Genomic DNA, 16,836 nt, shown 5'->3' with positions numbered 1-16,836 from the left:
CAAGTAGTACGCAGAAAAAGGAACGCTTGTACCAGTGCACAATAACACAGACCGTGGCAAGTTATACTTCACCGCTACCGCTATCATCCAGCGACTCCCAAAGTATCGCCGCACTGAAACCTGTCCCGTGGCCGGCGGAAGCACTGTGTGCAGAAAACGGCGGGCAGCTGAGGCTGGTCCGTGGGCCGCCACCTACGCCATCCCATGAGAACGGAAGCGCGCCAGTTAGCGGACGTGGACTCGACGGTGAAAACGCATCCTGTTCAGGGCATTATAGATTTATAGGCAGGCGCCGGCGCTGGCGGAAATCGGCCCATTTGGGCCAGACGTCCTGAGGGCGTCGTGCCTGCATCAGATGCGCGGACCAAACAGGCGGCGTTTGCTCGGGACGGCCGCCCGCCTTCTGGCGACCAGATGAGGTACAATGCCGTGCCTGTAATAATACACCGGTCAAGCAAGCTTTTAAAGCGGGTCGCTAGCCCGGCCACGCGCTTGTGCACGAAATGACCGGAGCTGTGGTAAGCGGCGTGTTGTGAACGAAATGACCGGAGCTGTGGTAAGCGGCGTATTGTGGACGAAATGACCAGAGCTGTGGTGAGCGGCGTGTTGTGGACGAAATGACCGGAGCTATGGTAAGTGGCGTATTGTGGACGAAATGACCGGAGCTGTGGTAAGCGGCGTGTTGTGGACGAAATAACCGGAAGCCTATGGTAAGCGGCGTATTTTGGATTAAGTGACCGGAGCTGTGGTAAGCGGCGTATTGTGGACGAGATGACCGGGAGCTGGTAAGCGGCGTATTGTGGATGAAGTGACCGGAGCTGTGGTAAGCGCCGTGTTGTGGACGAAATGACCGAAAGCTGCGGTAAGCGGCGTATTGTGGGCAAATTGACTGGAGGCTGTGGTAAGCGGCGTATCATGGACGAAATGTCCAGAAGCTGTGGTAAGCGATGGTTGTGGACGGAATGACCGGAAGCTGTCGTAAGCATTGTATTGTGGACGAACTGAGGGAAGCTGCGGTAAGCGTTGCTTGGAAATTTCTGATGGAGTGCTAGTTTCATACCGACTTAGCTCATGCTTGGTAAATGCCTATTGGGTGCAAAATCTAGCGGCTTGGCTCGTGTTGTGATGTTTAGCGCTGGCCAATTCATTCATTACCTGTTGGCCGTAGAGGATACCAGCTGGTTTTGTGTTGCGATGTCGCTATGCTTCGGGCAGTTCATGAAACCGCACTTCACGCAGCTGGTGGAAAGCCATGTAACATTTCGTCTAGTTTCTCGTGTTGTGATGGCTTTGGCTCGTGTTGTGATGTTTAGCGCTGGCCAATTCATTCATTACCTGTTGGCCGTAGAGGATACCAGCTGGTTTTGTGTTGCGATGTCGCTATGCTTCGGGCAGTTCATGAAACCGCACTTCACGCAACTGGTGGAAAGCCATGTAACATTTCGTCTAGTTTCTCGTGTTGTGATGGCTTTGGCTCGTGTTGTGATGTTTAGCGCTGGCCAATTCATTCATTACCTGTTGGCCGTAGAGGATACCAGCTGGTTTTGTGTTGCGATGTCGCTATACTTCGGGCAGTTCATGAAACCGCACTTCACGCAACTGGTGGAAAGCCATGTAACATTTCGTCTAGTTGCGGACCCCGTACTTCACCGAACCAGTCTGACAGGCTGTCACGCTAGCAGCCATTGCGGTTACATTTATTTTCGTTGGAACATTAATTTTGAGCGATTCGTGCGGGTGGCTTGGGGTTAAGAGCTAACGCTAAATAGAGCTTACTACTGTACACCTTCACCTTTGCCCAGAGATGTTCTACAATCCCATGGAGTTTTGGTCCCACATTTAAGCCGGGTAGGGCTGTGGAAGATCGTCTCCTTCCTTATAGTGCTGCATCACAGTTCCTGGCACCCAGTGGCGAGTTGTGTGTGGTTTAGTGTATGGCCTGAAAATTTATGGTTGAAGTATGTTGGTGTATGCCTGGATTTTACCACTTTAATAAGTCACTGGGAGAAGGGAAGTGCCGGTGGGTTTTCTTTCACACCATTTCTGGTTAGTATGTTTCCTTACTTGATATATTTTGAGTGTAAAAAGGGAAAAAGTGAGTGTCTCGCTTGACGCCGTGCAGGCGAATCTTGGCTTCTGAGTGTCAATACCGGTCGGCAGGCCTGAGCTTTGACGTTTCACGGCTAATTTCTAGCTGTTTCAAGTATTTTCGAACCGTCTGTGCTGTTGAGTACCGAATGCTGTGAAATAACAAGTAATTGACCGAAGGGTCATGACAGGTTGTGTCGGTTTGATTATGTTGCGATGATTATAGCGTGGGCTATGTTCATTTTGCTTGTGCTATTGCCATTTCGATTGCATAGAAGTGAGCTTTTCTTTCTGACAGCACCTCAGGCACCTCATTGAGTATCAAGTGCTTGGCATAAGATGATACAGTTGAGGGATCATCTACTGCGAGTTCATGCCTTAGGACACAAGGTCCTGCCGATAACCAGGAACAGCTGACATGATTGTGCAGATGTTCAAGAAATGCATCATGGCTCAGTGAGCATGAAGGCGGACCAAATTTCTTCAAAATATGGGCAAGTAATGTATTGCCAGGCGTGCGTCATTTTGGTCTCGCCGGATAATTTTGTATTGGCCTTAACAATACCACATGGGCATGTCATCCTTTCTTCTCGTTCGGCGAGGATTTGGTACCAAGTGCTCGACCCGGGGCCACAGAAATACGTAGCTTTATGAATAGGGGCGTACTTCTTGTATAGATGAAGCATGATAGCGGTGTGATGGCTTCATGCTGTGTTTGCCCTTACAACTCCAGCTGTGCAGCATTTTCTTACTTGCTTTCTTTTTGCACCTCAACCTACTCTCATTCACGGCACATTGTGTGTGATCAAAAAAGATTCAACAGCTGATCGTTTCATTAAACTATAGGCTTCGATGTTGCCACATTTTCGGACTGGACGATTCTGCCTGGTATACAATCTTGCTTTGGAGAGCAAGTGCGTAAACTACCTTCCACTGGTACCTTTCATCAGGCTAGGAGCGTCCGCTTCACTATGTGTGTGGACATTGCCCGTGCTTGGTGTACCATCATTTAAAGGCTTACCAGCGAGTGTCGATTGTCGAGCTGAACCTTTTCCCAGAGCGCCACTTTTGCCAAGAACTTCGACGTGGGCTTAACTCGCGTGGTGCGGTACCATCATGGTGTTGCCATGCCAGCGACAAGGGCACGAAAGAAATCCACTGTGGATAGACCGTACAGTCGTAGCGGGGTGAAGTGTCGTTTGTGTGTGCTAGGTGACTTGGTCTGTGTTGTAAGCCAAGCATTAGCCGGCTCGGACCGGCGGTAAAGTTTCGTGGAAAACGACTTTGCCGCTACGAAAATGAGCTGCGTTTTGCAGGGTCAACTACGGTGGGCAATTCTCAACAAATGGACACTCCGATTGCGTGTATGGCCTTGCTGTGGTCGTTGTGGAGAGAAAGTTCGAAACAATTCAGTTCCACAAACAGAAGTGCAGAGGCAAATTGGAGCCGCGTGTTCGCAATCCATAACTATTTTCGGTATAGCACGGTTTAGCCTCTAAACAGTATATTGAAACCCAGATCATGCATACTAAGTACAGCCATCGACGATTTCACCGCCGTAGTCAACGTTTTTCATTTCATCGACCGAAGTCACGTGGGCTCGTGACGTCATCGTTTGACCGCAGTGTTGGCTTGGGAGCTGCGCCAAGAGGTATGCAGGAGCTGTCTGATTAGACAGGAGTTGATGCCGTCGGTAGAATAAGCGGCCCCATGTTCGCAGAGGGGATGACAGAGGTCTGATCGAAAACAAAGGTCACGGCGAAGATTCATTTGTATCTTACCTCACCCTCCATGAAATCCTTACGTTGTTGGGATATCCTCTCATTCATGACAGGCCTCTCGCAGCACGGTCAGCGTTGACCATAGCCTGGCGTTTAAAAGCTGCGATCCTGTCTCTATTATTACACTGCGTTGGACATGGCAGGAGCTATTGGCAGTGTCAGTGCTGCTGAGCATTTGCACCAGACGCTGCCGGCCCTGCTACCCGCTCTAGCAGCGCCAGCCCTGCTTTGGGAAAGCCTCGGGGGGGGGGGGGGGGGGGGGGAGTCACACCACAGTACGGCGTATAATGCGCCTGAATCGCTCCGATTCAGTACATGACCGTAATAGCTATGTCTTCAGTCTGCGGCGTGCACCGGCCATGTCTCATTTGGTCATATTTCCGCTGACGGTCTTCGTTGGTAGCTCCGCAAATCTGCCTAGCTCGGGTTGGTAAGGACGCGGAAATTTTGCCGAAATAGGCAGGTCATGGGTCTGGCACACTTATTACGCATCCAGTATACCGTGTGATCGCATTCCGCGTATCGTGCGACTGCTGCCATTGTCTGCCCACGGGGATGGAGCCATGAGGTCAGCCGGTGACCTCGGCCCCTGAGCCTGCGGGTCGACCGGAGCCGGCCGGTGCGGGTGCAGTGAGTGTGAAGCCCCGGCGCGCGGCGGCCCTGGTCAGGATGCGCTCTGTCAAACACCACTCGTGGCTTCGTTGTGGCTACTGTGGTTTAAGGGCGCATCAACCGCATTGGTGATTTGCGTGCACTCGTGGCTTCCGCTGTCATGCGAGGTTCCCGGCGTTCGTTCGCGTTGCCGACCTCGCGCTGTTGCGTGCACGTGAGATGGCCGACGGCAGCTGGCGGCGTTGCCCGGACGGCGAGTTGATGCTGCAGCAGGACCCGGCATTTCTCGGTGACCGAATCGGTTGTCCAGCGTCCGTGTCCGCCCTCGGGCTACGTGATCGCCCAGCCAGTCAACGGGACTGTGTCTGTGTCAAAGGCCACGGCCGGGAGCCGCGGCCGCCCCTCACTGGGGATGGCGCTTCATGGTGCCGACGGGATTGGACAGAGACCCGATTACCGGCCGGGCGCCCACGCGCGCGCTGGGTGCCGGCGCCGGCAGCCGCCTCCGCCGCATCCAGCCGCCCCCAGCCGCGACGCCCCCGCGGCCGGCGCGCCCACCTCGGCCCGCCGGCGTCCGGTCCCGTCTCAGTCCAGGTGGAAGCCGGGGAGCATGCTGCGCCGTCGCCGCGCGTTCTCGCCGTGGCCTCCGGCTCAGAGAGGTCACAGTACACATGCACTGCTGCCACACAGCATAGGTGTGCTCTGATGTTGGGTGGGCCCTGGTGCGACGTCTCTGTGCCATGGTAGCGGGACGTGCCTCTTTCACATGTGGGCAGGGTGCTCGCTGACGCAGCGAGCCGCAGCAGATCGTATATGTCAGCTGTGGGCCGATGTCGCGCGCCCTGCTGTGGTTCTGTCGGGTGTGGCCCTGACATGTCATGGCCTGCCTTTGTTTGGCAGGTCGGCCATGCTGCGGACGATGCTGGATGACCTGGCGGCTCAGCACGGCGTGCAGCCGGACGCCCAGACGCGCTGCCTGACGACCGGCGTACGAGCCAAAGTCTACACCCCGCTGCTGCGCCGGCCCACCTGCGGTACGCTCCCCTCCCCCCCCCCTTCTCCCATCCCCACCATCCCCCGCTCGTGCAGCCTGACGTCCAGACCCGCCGCCTGACGACCGGTGCACGTGCCAGAGTCTACACCCCGCTGCTGCGCCGGCCCGCCTGCGGTACGCTCCCCCCCCCCCCCCCATTCTCCATCCCCACCATCCCCCGCTCGTGCAGCCTGACGTCCAGACCCGCCGCCTGACGACCGGTACACGAGCCAGAGTCCACACCCCGCTGCTGCGCCGGCCCACCTGCGGTACGCTCCCCTCCCCCCCCCCCCTTCTCCCATCCCCACCATCCCCCGCTCGTGCAGCCTGACGTCCAGACGCGCCGCCTGACGACCGGTACACGAGCCAGAGTCTACACCCCGCTGCTGCGCCGGCCCGCCTGCGGTACGCCCCCCCCCCCCCCTCCCATCCCCCATCCTCCGCTCATCAGTCACGTGTTGGATGGCGGTCAGACGGACTGGTATTGGTTGCCATGGGAAGTTTTCGGCCCTAGCGGGCGTGTGCGCCTTCCGAGAGTGTGAAGTTCATGGTCTGTTTGCTCGCACGGGCGCGTTTTACACTGGCCGGACACGTGTCAAAAACAGATGACAAGAAAAAGTTTTGGGTGTAATATACCTGAGAGCGCTCACCTTAGAATCCAGGATGGCCTGTTGGCCGTTATCTAAAGCTCACAGATGAGGCAGTAGTAATAGCCTTATTCGTCGGAGAAAAAACAGGTGAATGAAGGTATAGGCTGCGATCCGGCTATATCTTCTTTCTCTTGGTCTTTCTCCAAGGAATAAGGCTATGCTTATGGTCTCATCTATGTGCGTAATGTTCCTCGCAAATGTACTGGACAACTTGCGCTATCCAAAGCCCGTTCACACTTAGCAGACGGGCTACGGAATATGTGGCGGATATCGTATGGGACGGCTGGTGTGGATAAGAGACATTACTTTTAAATCCGCAGGTTCGCAAAGGACCTCAAAAGTAGTTCTTCAAGTCCCCAACATCTCACTACTGCAGAATTTGAGCTGTGTATTATCCAGACGCTAGCTGTGGCGGGCTAGAGGTGCCGCTTTGGAGCTCTATTTACCTGCGCTTTCTGCCTCTTGAGAAGTTGACACATCAAGCAAAAGTATGACGTAGACAGCCGCGCGTCCGACGAGCGTAAAAAAGCACTCGTGAGAGCAGGTTGTTACAATACAGGTCATTACGCTATGCGCATGTGCTGCACGTTGGGTATTTTTATAAATATGTTTCATTTCTTGTTAGATGTACGCAATCATACTGCTAGTCACACACGCTCTCCACGTGCACGGCAGAGGTATCATTTTGTGGCACCCTTTCGAGACGGCGTTGACCACATGCTTGCGCTCCGGCTCCCCAGGTGGCACGCCGTGGGTTTACACTGTTGTAATGACGTCATCCGCGGTGGGCGAGCTCATTATTATATAGCACCATTTGGTCTCACTTTGACATTTGTTCCAACCAGTTTGGAAACGTTTTCCCCGCAGGCTGTAATAATCATGCAGTGTTTGGCCTTCATGCGGTTTTGACCTTAACACAGCGTCGTTGGGGGCGAATCCCACCCGTTGGTGTCTTCACTGTAGCAATGCTTTAGTCCATGACTTGACGGCTAAAAATAGAGCACATGAGCGACAATATGTTAACCCGCGCATGGCCGAGGTTGAGGCTGAGTCCCCCCCCCCCCCAACGTTTGTTTTCGGGCAAAGGTCAGAAACAAACACTCGCAGCGACACGAAATTTGCATTGCCTGTCATCGCGTGAATTTGGCATCCATTGAACGAGTATCAAAATTTGATATACCAAGATCAGTGACCTAGGTCGGGTCAAAGAGGTCGACTTCCAAAAAACTTGGACCACACAACTTTTCTGTAGGTTATTTGCCGTTGTTTAAACTTGGCGTCATAATGGAACATGATAGTACGTGCAAGTTGTTTGTTCCAGGGTCTCCGGAAAATTCGGTGTCATTGGCCGGAATTCGGTAAATTTTTGCCTTTTGTGATGCAAAGCTGCAATAATATAAGTGATAATGCAAGTCTGTACATATTTTTGTGTGGTGTTTGGTGTTATATGTGATGAAAATATTATCAAATTATATGTACAAACCATTACACACAACACATAACCATCATATAACCACAGAGCTCATGACCTGGGCCCAGGTCATGACCCATTTGCATGGGTACCTTCTGCAAGGTACATACTGATTTCAAAATAGGCAGTTTTAATTCAGTGATTTTGGGCACAGAATTCGGATACATAACTTAATTTTTTTAGATATAATTGTAAGGCTTGATGAGGTCACAATAGCTCATACAAGACCATATGAGGTCATCCAAGGTCAATGACCTATGTTGCCAATAGCAGAGAGACTAGATGAACGAGTGTGACGCTTGAAATCACCTCCTTGACGTGTTTGTAAAGCTAATGACGTCATATGTCGTGCACCAACGTACCTGTTTTCGATTTGTTACGAATACATTGACAAGCGTCGAAGGGACTACGTATAATGGAGACAACAGCTATACGATCTTGATTGCCTATATATGTTCAATACACTATTTCTGATCCCAGAAAGTGTTGCACTGGCCACATACACCCGGTTAGCACTTCAAAAATTTTCATCTGGAAGGTTTATACATTTTGCCTAAGCTGACCTCAGATGACACCTAAGTCGCCCTGAACTTGAATTTTTGTGTTTGAAATGCTTCTACCCTCAGCTTCATTTAATAATGACAACGTAGTCAGAAGCACAGTTCTTGCGGGCTCCTGGTAGGTCAGTTTTGAACGGTAACATGATCTGACCGTATCCTTGTGGGGAACAGAAATGGCCGGCATGGACTTTCCGCAGTCCTGACGCTTACTTCTTCGTCGTCAATAAGCGTCTTGACGTGTTAACGCATGTTTTAACTGCATTGATCACGACGATCGTCGTCGATCGACCTCCCGTGGTCTCTGGTTACCACACATTTGATCTGAGATGAAAAATTTGGGGGAATTATTTATGATTTCACTAGACCTTCGAAACAATGTCTTTGTTTTTCATGCGGCGTCTTGGAGTTGGAGATCCCAGGTGAGAAGTTAACTATCGTCTCGGCCGGGCGCCACGGTCTCAGGCCCCCCCCCCCCCCACCGGGCGTGGGTCAAGTGCTTCTTGGGGCTGAAAGCAGCTTGGTAAAATCAGATTCGTCTGCTTGTTGTAGAACAAGGCGAGATGTTAAAGTGGCGTGATAGTACCAATGATTTTTTCGAGGAAATATCCTTTTTTCCTTTGTCAGAGTTGTTAATTGAACGAAATATATCAAAGTGCCGAGATTTTAGCGATGACAAAGGCTTTGTAGAAAATGTTTTAGACACGTCATAAGTCGGAAAGTGAATACTTAGGGAACGTAGTTCGCTGAAGTACCCGTTTCAGCCCTACCGGTTTCTTTAAAGGAGTGTCCCATCCGCGGGGCGTACATCGAAATCATACGCTGGTGAAACCTCAGGACTAGTTACGTCTGATAATGACACTGAGTATTGCCACTGCAGATCGTCAACACACGATACAAATGCGTTTTTTTGTGTTGTTTTCCGAGTCCAAATAACGCTGTTCTCGCTCTGTTACAGCATTGCGTAGTGCTACTAGGCAATGCTGCAGTCGTGACCACCTTCGTCATGACAATCACCGCGCGCTTCTGGTGCGAATAAAGGAGCGTTCGTGATTGGCCCAGCGGGCAACGTTCTCTTGCCGGGGAGTTTGTTGTCTGAAGTTTGAACCACTGAGTCACATTGATCATGTGATACTCTCAAACACGAGGCCGAAGTGCGACGCGAAAGTAGCCACTGTGGTTAACGCCATATATATATTTGATATATTTATATATATATATATATATATATATATATATATATATATATATTTGATATATATATATTTGATATATATATATATATATATATATATATATATTGATATCATGCTACCATGTATCGTCATATAAATGCCGTATAACGTTTCATTGAATTCGCGAGATAATGGCTTCGTGTTTGCATATTTTTGCCTAAACATTGATTCAAACTTTCGTAGCATTTATTCGACTAACTTTTTTACTTATTCGCGTTTTGCAAACATTGCAGAGCACATATTGAAAAAGCAGGGCTGATGAAATGTGTTTCTTTTATCGTGGTGAGTCCATGGTAACAATAAGTGAAAGGTGCGGAAAGCGGGATACTCCCTGTACCGTTTTTTCTGACGTCAGGAAGTGTTTTTCGACGATTTCCTGACGTCAGGAAATATTACAGTACCGCATTTTGAAGGTCTTCTAAAGACCTTGTGGTGTTCGAAAACTGTGTTTTCAGTCAGAAGAGTATTAGGTGTGGTGCCAATGTGTGCAGATGTGTCTTAGCATGTGCTCGGGCGGAGGTCAATATAACGACCCTAAAGGCACTGCCCCACATTTTTTAAATAGGTTTTCGATCTGAGATAGCCATTTTTAAGATCAATCCCTGCAGTTCACAGCTGTGCCTTCCATAAGATTTCAGATCCTCTCGTTTCTGAGCTGGACGGATGCGAACTCTTGCAGGTTATTTCGTGCCGCCTAATTTAAAGTCGCCCGGACATGTATGACGTCATAGAAACGTCAAACGAATTTTGCATCTTCAATAGCCACATTATGTCCAAGGTCAAGAAAAACATGACCATTGACTTATTGTGTCTGAAGCACACCACTACAAGTTTTGTGCATCAACGGCCACCAGTTGACTTTCAACCAGATGAACGCGTCAAATGCAAGTTTTGACCACGAACAGCGTTTGTGATGCATATTACAGACATTCAGGCAGTTCTACTAGTTGTGAAGAACATGAGGATGTGGATCAAATTACTTGAGAATAGCGTCGTAACCCAGAATGCAACTGCAACTATAAAAATTACATTTTGAGCAACATATTTACTACGTGTTGAAATGATCTAGAGTAGCCGTTTGAACTTGAACGTTTGAACTTTGAACTCACGCATAAATTGACAAGCCACCTTGCGATGAGCTGAGTGCTTTGAGTTTGCCGGTCCTTTACAATGGCAATTCCGATGTGACCAGTCTAGCAGCGGCTCTGTCGCGGCACAAATGTTTCATGACGAAATCAAACGATGACGCACTGAGCGATATTTTAACTGTATAGTGAAATTGTGTTATCTGGAGCAGTTGTTTGAAGTTAAAAGTATTCCAATACGCGGAAATATCTTCACATGCGAAACATCCCCATAGAGATTTTCCAAATCAAGTTAAGAACGGCGCGGCCTAACGATCCCAAACTTTGAAAAGCTCCAGAGAGTTGAATAGCCGATCTTTTGGTACCACAATAGATATACCGCTTCCAATCCGGTGTGACAATCGAGCGTAGGATTTATCCTACTGCTGCCATCGAAATGCCTGTATGTAGTGAGTGTTTGGTGCTATCTTGTCGCCTCACGGGACTTTTCAGCGAAGGCATCAGCAGTAAGTGTGGTTGCTCGTGCTGAGAACTCCACGAGCGCCTTACATAGCTTCCCTTTTGTGTATTATCTCCTTTCATTCGATGTTTGCAGCCTTTCATTCGATTCATTCGATGTTAGAAACGTCGCAGGGGAGGTACCCGGACATGGGGCAGTTTTACCTGCTGTGCGCGGCCTCACGATAGCACGTATGTACAGTACCATCCAGTAGCATTCGTGATGGGTAGTCATGTTAAACTTTCACTCCTCTGCTGTGGAGAAATGCGACAATGTATCAGCAATGCAACAAAGTTGCAGTGCTGATAATTGGTGTAACGGTGGTGTAAAGAAGCAGTTGAGTTGCTTTACAACGACGAATGAAATTGTCAACGGTAGCCAGTACAGCCGCGAGACATCACGTTCCCTCCCTCCGCGAAAACCCGCACGGCGCATGTGCCCTTCGAGAGAAGCGTGATGCAGTTGGTAGCCAAACTTGACCTGGCAGTTAGGGATTCTCCCGGATCTACACCGGACGGAGATGTGATCAGGGTTCTCCGCCCTTAGCCAATCGGCTTATGCAAGGTGCTGTGAACCGAGTATCTGCATTCACGGCGTTCGCTTGACCGATGTGCGCCATGGCATGCCGCAAAGGTGCTGCCCGTACCGCCCCCGGGAAGCCATATGGGTCATATTGCACACGGCTCCTACGCCTTTATCAGCTGGCAACTCATTGGATCCCGAAGCGAGTGACGCAATCCTCAAGAAGTCGAGGAGTAGCTGGAAATTATAGCGGCACATTTCTCCAATCTTGACTTGTGATGCTTTTCGGGTGATGACGATCAGTCAGAAGGGAGCTCGCCAAGCGCGTTTCTTCAGACCCGTTCTTTATTTGTGTGTGTGCTATTCCGCAAAGGTTTCGAGTCGATCCGCAACGAGGAAGCACTGACTGACCGTCAGGATGTATTTCCACGAGACAGCACGCGGCTATACGCGCTTGAGAGAAGCTAGATGTACTGTACGTCAGGTCGGCACAAACCACCTTAAACACATGCTACGCCGCGCTGGGGCAAGCTCGCTAGCCAGGTCTGGATGGTGGGGTGGTGGCCGAGCGAGACGGCTGGCCTCAGTCTGGTCCTGGGACGTGCCGGGCGGCTGGATCCGTCGACTGACTGACCGTGCTGCTGGGTCCGGAGACTAAGCCCGACTGCGCTGCTGGGCCCGGTAACTGACACCGGCCGCCCTGCGGGGCCCGGCGACTGACCCGGCCGCGCTGCCGGGCCCGGCGACTGACCCTGGCTGCGCTCCGCTCTCGCCCGCAGACAGCCTGGAGCAGCGGCTCGGCCACTACGTCAAGCGCCGCAAGCTGGACCCGTCCGTGCTGGAGGCGGCCGGCGGCGGCAGCGCGGCTGCGGCGCACACCGCCGGCGCCGAGCGGCCGCAGCACGCTGGTGCTGCCGAGACGTATACTGGTGCCACGTAATACACAGACGGAACAGGACCTAGTGGTTTTTGTGGAAGGTGCTGCATAGAAAAGGAGAAGAGAGAGAGAGAGAGAGGAGAGGAGAGAGAGAGAGAGAGATGAGAGAGAGAGAGAGAGAGAGCCAGAGCCAGAGCAGAGCCAGAGCCAGAGCCAGAGCCAGGAGCCAGAGATCCAGAGCCAGATCCGAGCCCAGAGCCAGAGCCCAGAGCCAGAGCCCCAGAGCCAGAGCCAGAGCCAGAGCCAGAGGCAGAGCCAGAGCCAGCGCCGAGCCAGAGGGTCCCGAGCAGGGCCAGGCCGGGCAGGGGCCAGGGCCAGGGCCAGGGCCAGGGCCCAGGTGCCAGGGCCAGGGCCAGGGCCAGGGGCCAGAGCCAGAGCCAGAGCCAGAGCCCAGAGCCAGAGCCAGAGCCAGAGCCCGAGCCAGAGCCAGAGCCAGAAGGCCAGAGCCAGAGCCCAGAGCCAGAGCCAGAGGCCAGAGCCAGAGCCAGAGCCAGAGCCAGAGCCGAGCCAGCCAGAGCAGAGCCCAGAGACAGGAGACATGAGACAGAGACAGAGACCAGAGCAGAACAGAGACAGAGACAGAGACAGAGACAGAGACAGAGACAGAGACAGAGACAGAGACAGAGACAGAGACAGAGACAGAGACAGAGACAGAGACAGAGACAGAGACAGAGACAGAGACAGAGACAGAGACAGAGACAGAGACAGAGACAGAGACAGAGACACACACACACACACACACACACACACACACACACACACACACACACACACACACACACACACACACACACACACACACACACACACACACACCGTTCGGCGTTATCTTTGCGCCGTTAATGCAAAACGGGGGTCTTGTACCGCCAGCTATATTATTAGTGTGAGACCCAGGGGAGACAACGGTTTTATCATTGGGGGTGTGCTCAGGGCTGTGAATCCGGAGGTGTCTGAGTCAGGGGCGAATCCACGTGGCAGGGGAGGGGGAGGGGGGGGGGGGCACAGGGAGCACGTGCTCCCTGATTGGTCATGCTTTCACTATTGTAAAAAGAAGTTAATTTACGTGCATCATGTTGTCTTCGAAAGGACGGCGAGAGTGTTCCCTCGGTCAGCTTCTCTTGTACCTTGAACTTCCCTTGATCCTTGATTTTGCCCTGATCCCTGATCCTTTCTTGATCCTTGATATCCTTGATCTTCTTGATTGATGATCCCTTGATCAGATTCCTTGGCCTTGATCCTTTGTTTCGATACTTCGCTTTCCCAACGAAAATTATTTAGTTTGTCCAAGGCGTTTTCAGGGTATTGCCAATTCCTCATCAAAGTCGCCCTCTCCAGTCACAGCCAACGCAGAACGACAGTTACTTGCGCATTGGTTGTTTTGGCTCATTGAACGTGGGTCTCCGGAGTACTGTTGCGCCGCAGAAATATGCATGATGTGTTTGCATGATGCATGATGTTTGCATGATGCATGATATGTTTGCCGAGTTGCCCATGTCCATGCATACAGCTTTTCATAAACATTTGTGGCGGTTCATTAGATGGATCTGACGGCTCACTAAAAACATTCCGTACCGATAGGAGAATGTCTCGCTGTGTGGTGTAAACGACTTCAAGTCATATGACTCCCAGCAACTTCCTCTAGTCCGATAAATAACCTTCCATTTGTCAAAAAGACACGCGCCGGATGTGGTCCAGGTTGAATTCCACTCATTTCCAAGTCCAGCATTCAAAAATCAACGGCACTGCCTTAGAATTCCAGGTCATGATTCAGTGATCGCTCGTTATATGTTCCGGTTGACCGCATCGGAGGTCTGTTCCTGAGACCGGCCATTGCAGTTACACTCAAGTAGGGTTGAGCATCAGTTGCGCCGGGAGACGGCCCCGCCTTATAGGATTGGACTCCTTGTAAAAAGCAGCAGCAGTCGAAGGTTTACACCATGTTTTCCTTTATTAGGGCTCTGATGTCTTGATGAGCTGTAGTGAAGTGTTGAATTGGACATTCCTTTCTCTCATGGACCAGTTTTAGGTCAGCCTCAGGTTCCCCCTCCCCACGGAAGATTTGAAACCCCTAATTGTTCAAGCTTGACGGGTTCGGAGTCTCAAAATCAAATGAGGCGCACCGGAAACGTCTTACGTCAAACTCCATCCGTGGATTAAGATGGACTCAGATTCTTTGTGAGTCTGGGCCCGAGTGGCCCCATCTTGTTCGCGCCCCTGCATGCAAGGCTGGTGCTAACTTCCTGTGGTGATGCATACAAATTTGCAAGCATTTAATGCGGCTTCCAGGGTGACCATCAGCAATCTAGGCACCGTGAGGGTCTGCTAGGGACTTAACGTACGAACCTGTGCCATCAGCAGCGGCTTGTAAATAATTCCCTTAAGTGTCTGATCTCATCTGCCGATTCCGATGAAACGCGCGTTTTCAAGTCACCGCACTGTAAACCGCCTGGTCAATACTGCGCCGCAATGCGGCACAGTACAGCGTGTTGGGCTCGAACAGGCGACCCAGACCGTGCCGGGTCACTTCATGTGATGATGCACCGAGACTGCCGTTATATCAGGCAGGCTGCTAGAAGACTTGATCGTTGTACACCAAAAACGCATAACGTGGAAATATACGTGCGTTGATGCATGCATGCGCCATGAACGCGTGCGCCATGTGTTACGCAAGTGTTGTGTAACACATGTTATGTGTTACACATTGAGACATCTACACATTCCTACATGTGTCGATGTACGCATGAATAAATGTCGACAATGGCAAACTGTAGGCAGACACGTAAAACTTAACAGACCAATAACATGTGATGCTGTTTTGCACTGCATAAAAAGTTTCGCGTGCTCACGGCGCGCCAACTTGGGTTTTCAGTGACAATTTTGAGGTTTCCTCTCCCCCCCCACACGATCGCAAAATCTCTCATACCTACGTCCATCCCGTTACCCATTACGGCCTGTAGAGGTCCCATTCTGACCCACAGTGGGCCAATTATTGCCTGTAGAGTGATAATTATGGCCCGTAGAGGGTTCATTCTGTCCAGAACAGGCCCTTACTGATTGTGAACGGCCCATTCTGGGCTGGAGAACACCGATTTCCGCCTCTATAGGGCCGTTATTGACATTCAAGTCTTTACTTGGAATGCAAAAAAATACGACTTTGGTACTGTGTGCGGTACGTAAATAGCCCTTTGAACTTATAACTGATACCAATCAACTGTAGATGTGAAGAAAAAATAGCGCTGCGCAGCATTATGTGACCAGGGGATCGACCAGGATATCTTAATGGGACCCGGTTGCAGCTTCCCTAATGGGAACTGCGGGCGCAGTACCAGGGAAAAAACCTTAGTCAAGCAGGAGTGGCGTAACGTAAGGGTGACATGACGTGAGACGTCACTTTCACTCTTTCAAGCGAGAGTGACGCCTTAGTTGGGGCTGGGAGAGCGAGAGGGTTGAGAGAGAGCCTGTCATGCTTGGCTACGTCCGTGACTGGCTACGCCCTGGATTCTGCAAAGGGTCGGGCAAAATTTGGAACCCTAGAGATCTGTAACGGGCCCATCCGGGTTTGTGGGAGCCAACTATCTAATCTTTGGGGGCCCTACTGTCTAATCTTAGAGAGCCCATTTTGGCATTTGTGAGTTTCGCCCCCCCCCCCCCCCCATCAACCTGAACGTAGTTACCGCGCTCCGCTCCCGTTGTGGGCACCGCGATACCTTGAAAAGCTGGCTTGTACTTTCGGAGCATGCCTACAAATCCATGACAATCCCGTTGTGAAATTTACCGGCTAGTACTTTCTCAGGTTAAGTGTAATGAGTTGAGCTAAACTGCACATTTGCTAAACTCGTCGATCCGCTGCGCCGCACCGCAAAAGGCCAGCTGGATGGCATCAGATTGCACTCAAAACCGACGTCCGTGAACCGTTATACTTGTCGGTGCAGTTAAGCGCACCGCGGGCTTCGTCGACTGAGGCACGGTCTCGGCTTCTCCGTATCCGCCAGAGAACTTCCGGTCTGACTTCCACGCGAGCTGTGCGTGGGGATGCAAGTTTTCAGAACCTCATGCATGGGCTTCTGACACTGCCGGCTGCCGTTTGCCGGGGAGCTTCGCAGCGCGTCCAACAGATGGCTCTGATCACGCGTGAAGCCCTCGAACAGCAGAAATGTGCACCGTTCTTCGGAAGATAACGCTCTGGAATATGCCACAGTTCGGCGTCCAACACATGACGTTCATTTAAGTTCAATCACAAAGACTGTAAATGGTGACGGGGCTTAGGAATCGGGGAGAGTGCGGTCAAGTTTGTACAAAACTAACACCAGGAACATCAGGCGGGGGTCTGTCAACACATGCCATTGCACGAAGCTAGGCGAAATAA

At 51.3% G+C, this 16,836-nt stretch overlaps 1 protein-coding gene across 1 annotated transcript in view; it reads left to right on the top strand.

The window, feature by feature from the left end:
* The window catches only part of LOC119111180 (tRNA pseudouridine(38/39) synthase), a 29,215-nt gene extending 14,895 nt beyond the window's left edge, over window positions 1-14,320 (top strand). Inside the window, exons 9-11 of the mRNA XM_037235004.1 lie at window positions 5,382-5,515; window positions 12,313-12,414; window positions 14,307-14,320. Of these exons, the coding sequence (XP_037090899.1) occupies window positions 5,382-5,515; window positions 12,313-12,414; window positions 14,307-14,320 (250 nt within the window). The remainder of the gene's footprint in view (window positions 1-5,381; window positions 5,516-12,312; window positions 12,415-14,306) is intronic.
* The last annotated feature ends 2,516 nt before the right edge of the window (window positions 14,321-16,836 follow it).

Source organism: Pollicipes pollicipes, unplaced genomic scaffold (genome assembly GCF_011947565.3).
Source record: "Pollicipes pollicipes isolate AB1234 unplaced genomic scaffold, Ppol_2.1 Scaffold_7261;HRSCAF=8764_pilon_pilon_pilon, whole genome shotgun sequence".
In the NCBI taxonomy this organism is placed as follows: domain Eukaryota; kingdom Metazoa; phylum Arthropoda; class Thecostraca; order Pollicipedomorpha; family Pollicipedidae; genus Pollicipes; species Pollicipes pollicipes.
The sequence above is the reverse complement of the archived record's forward strand: the minus strand, read 5'-3'. Positions and strand labels throughout refer to the sequence as shown.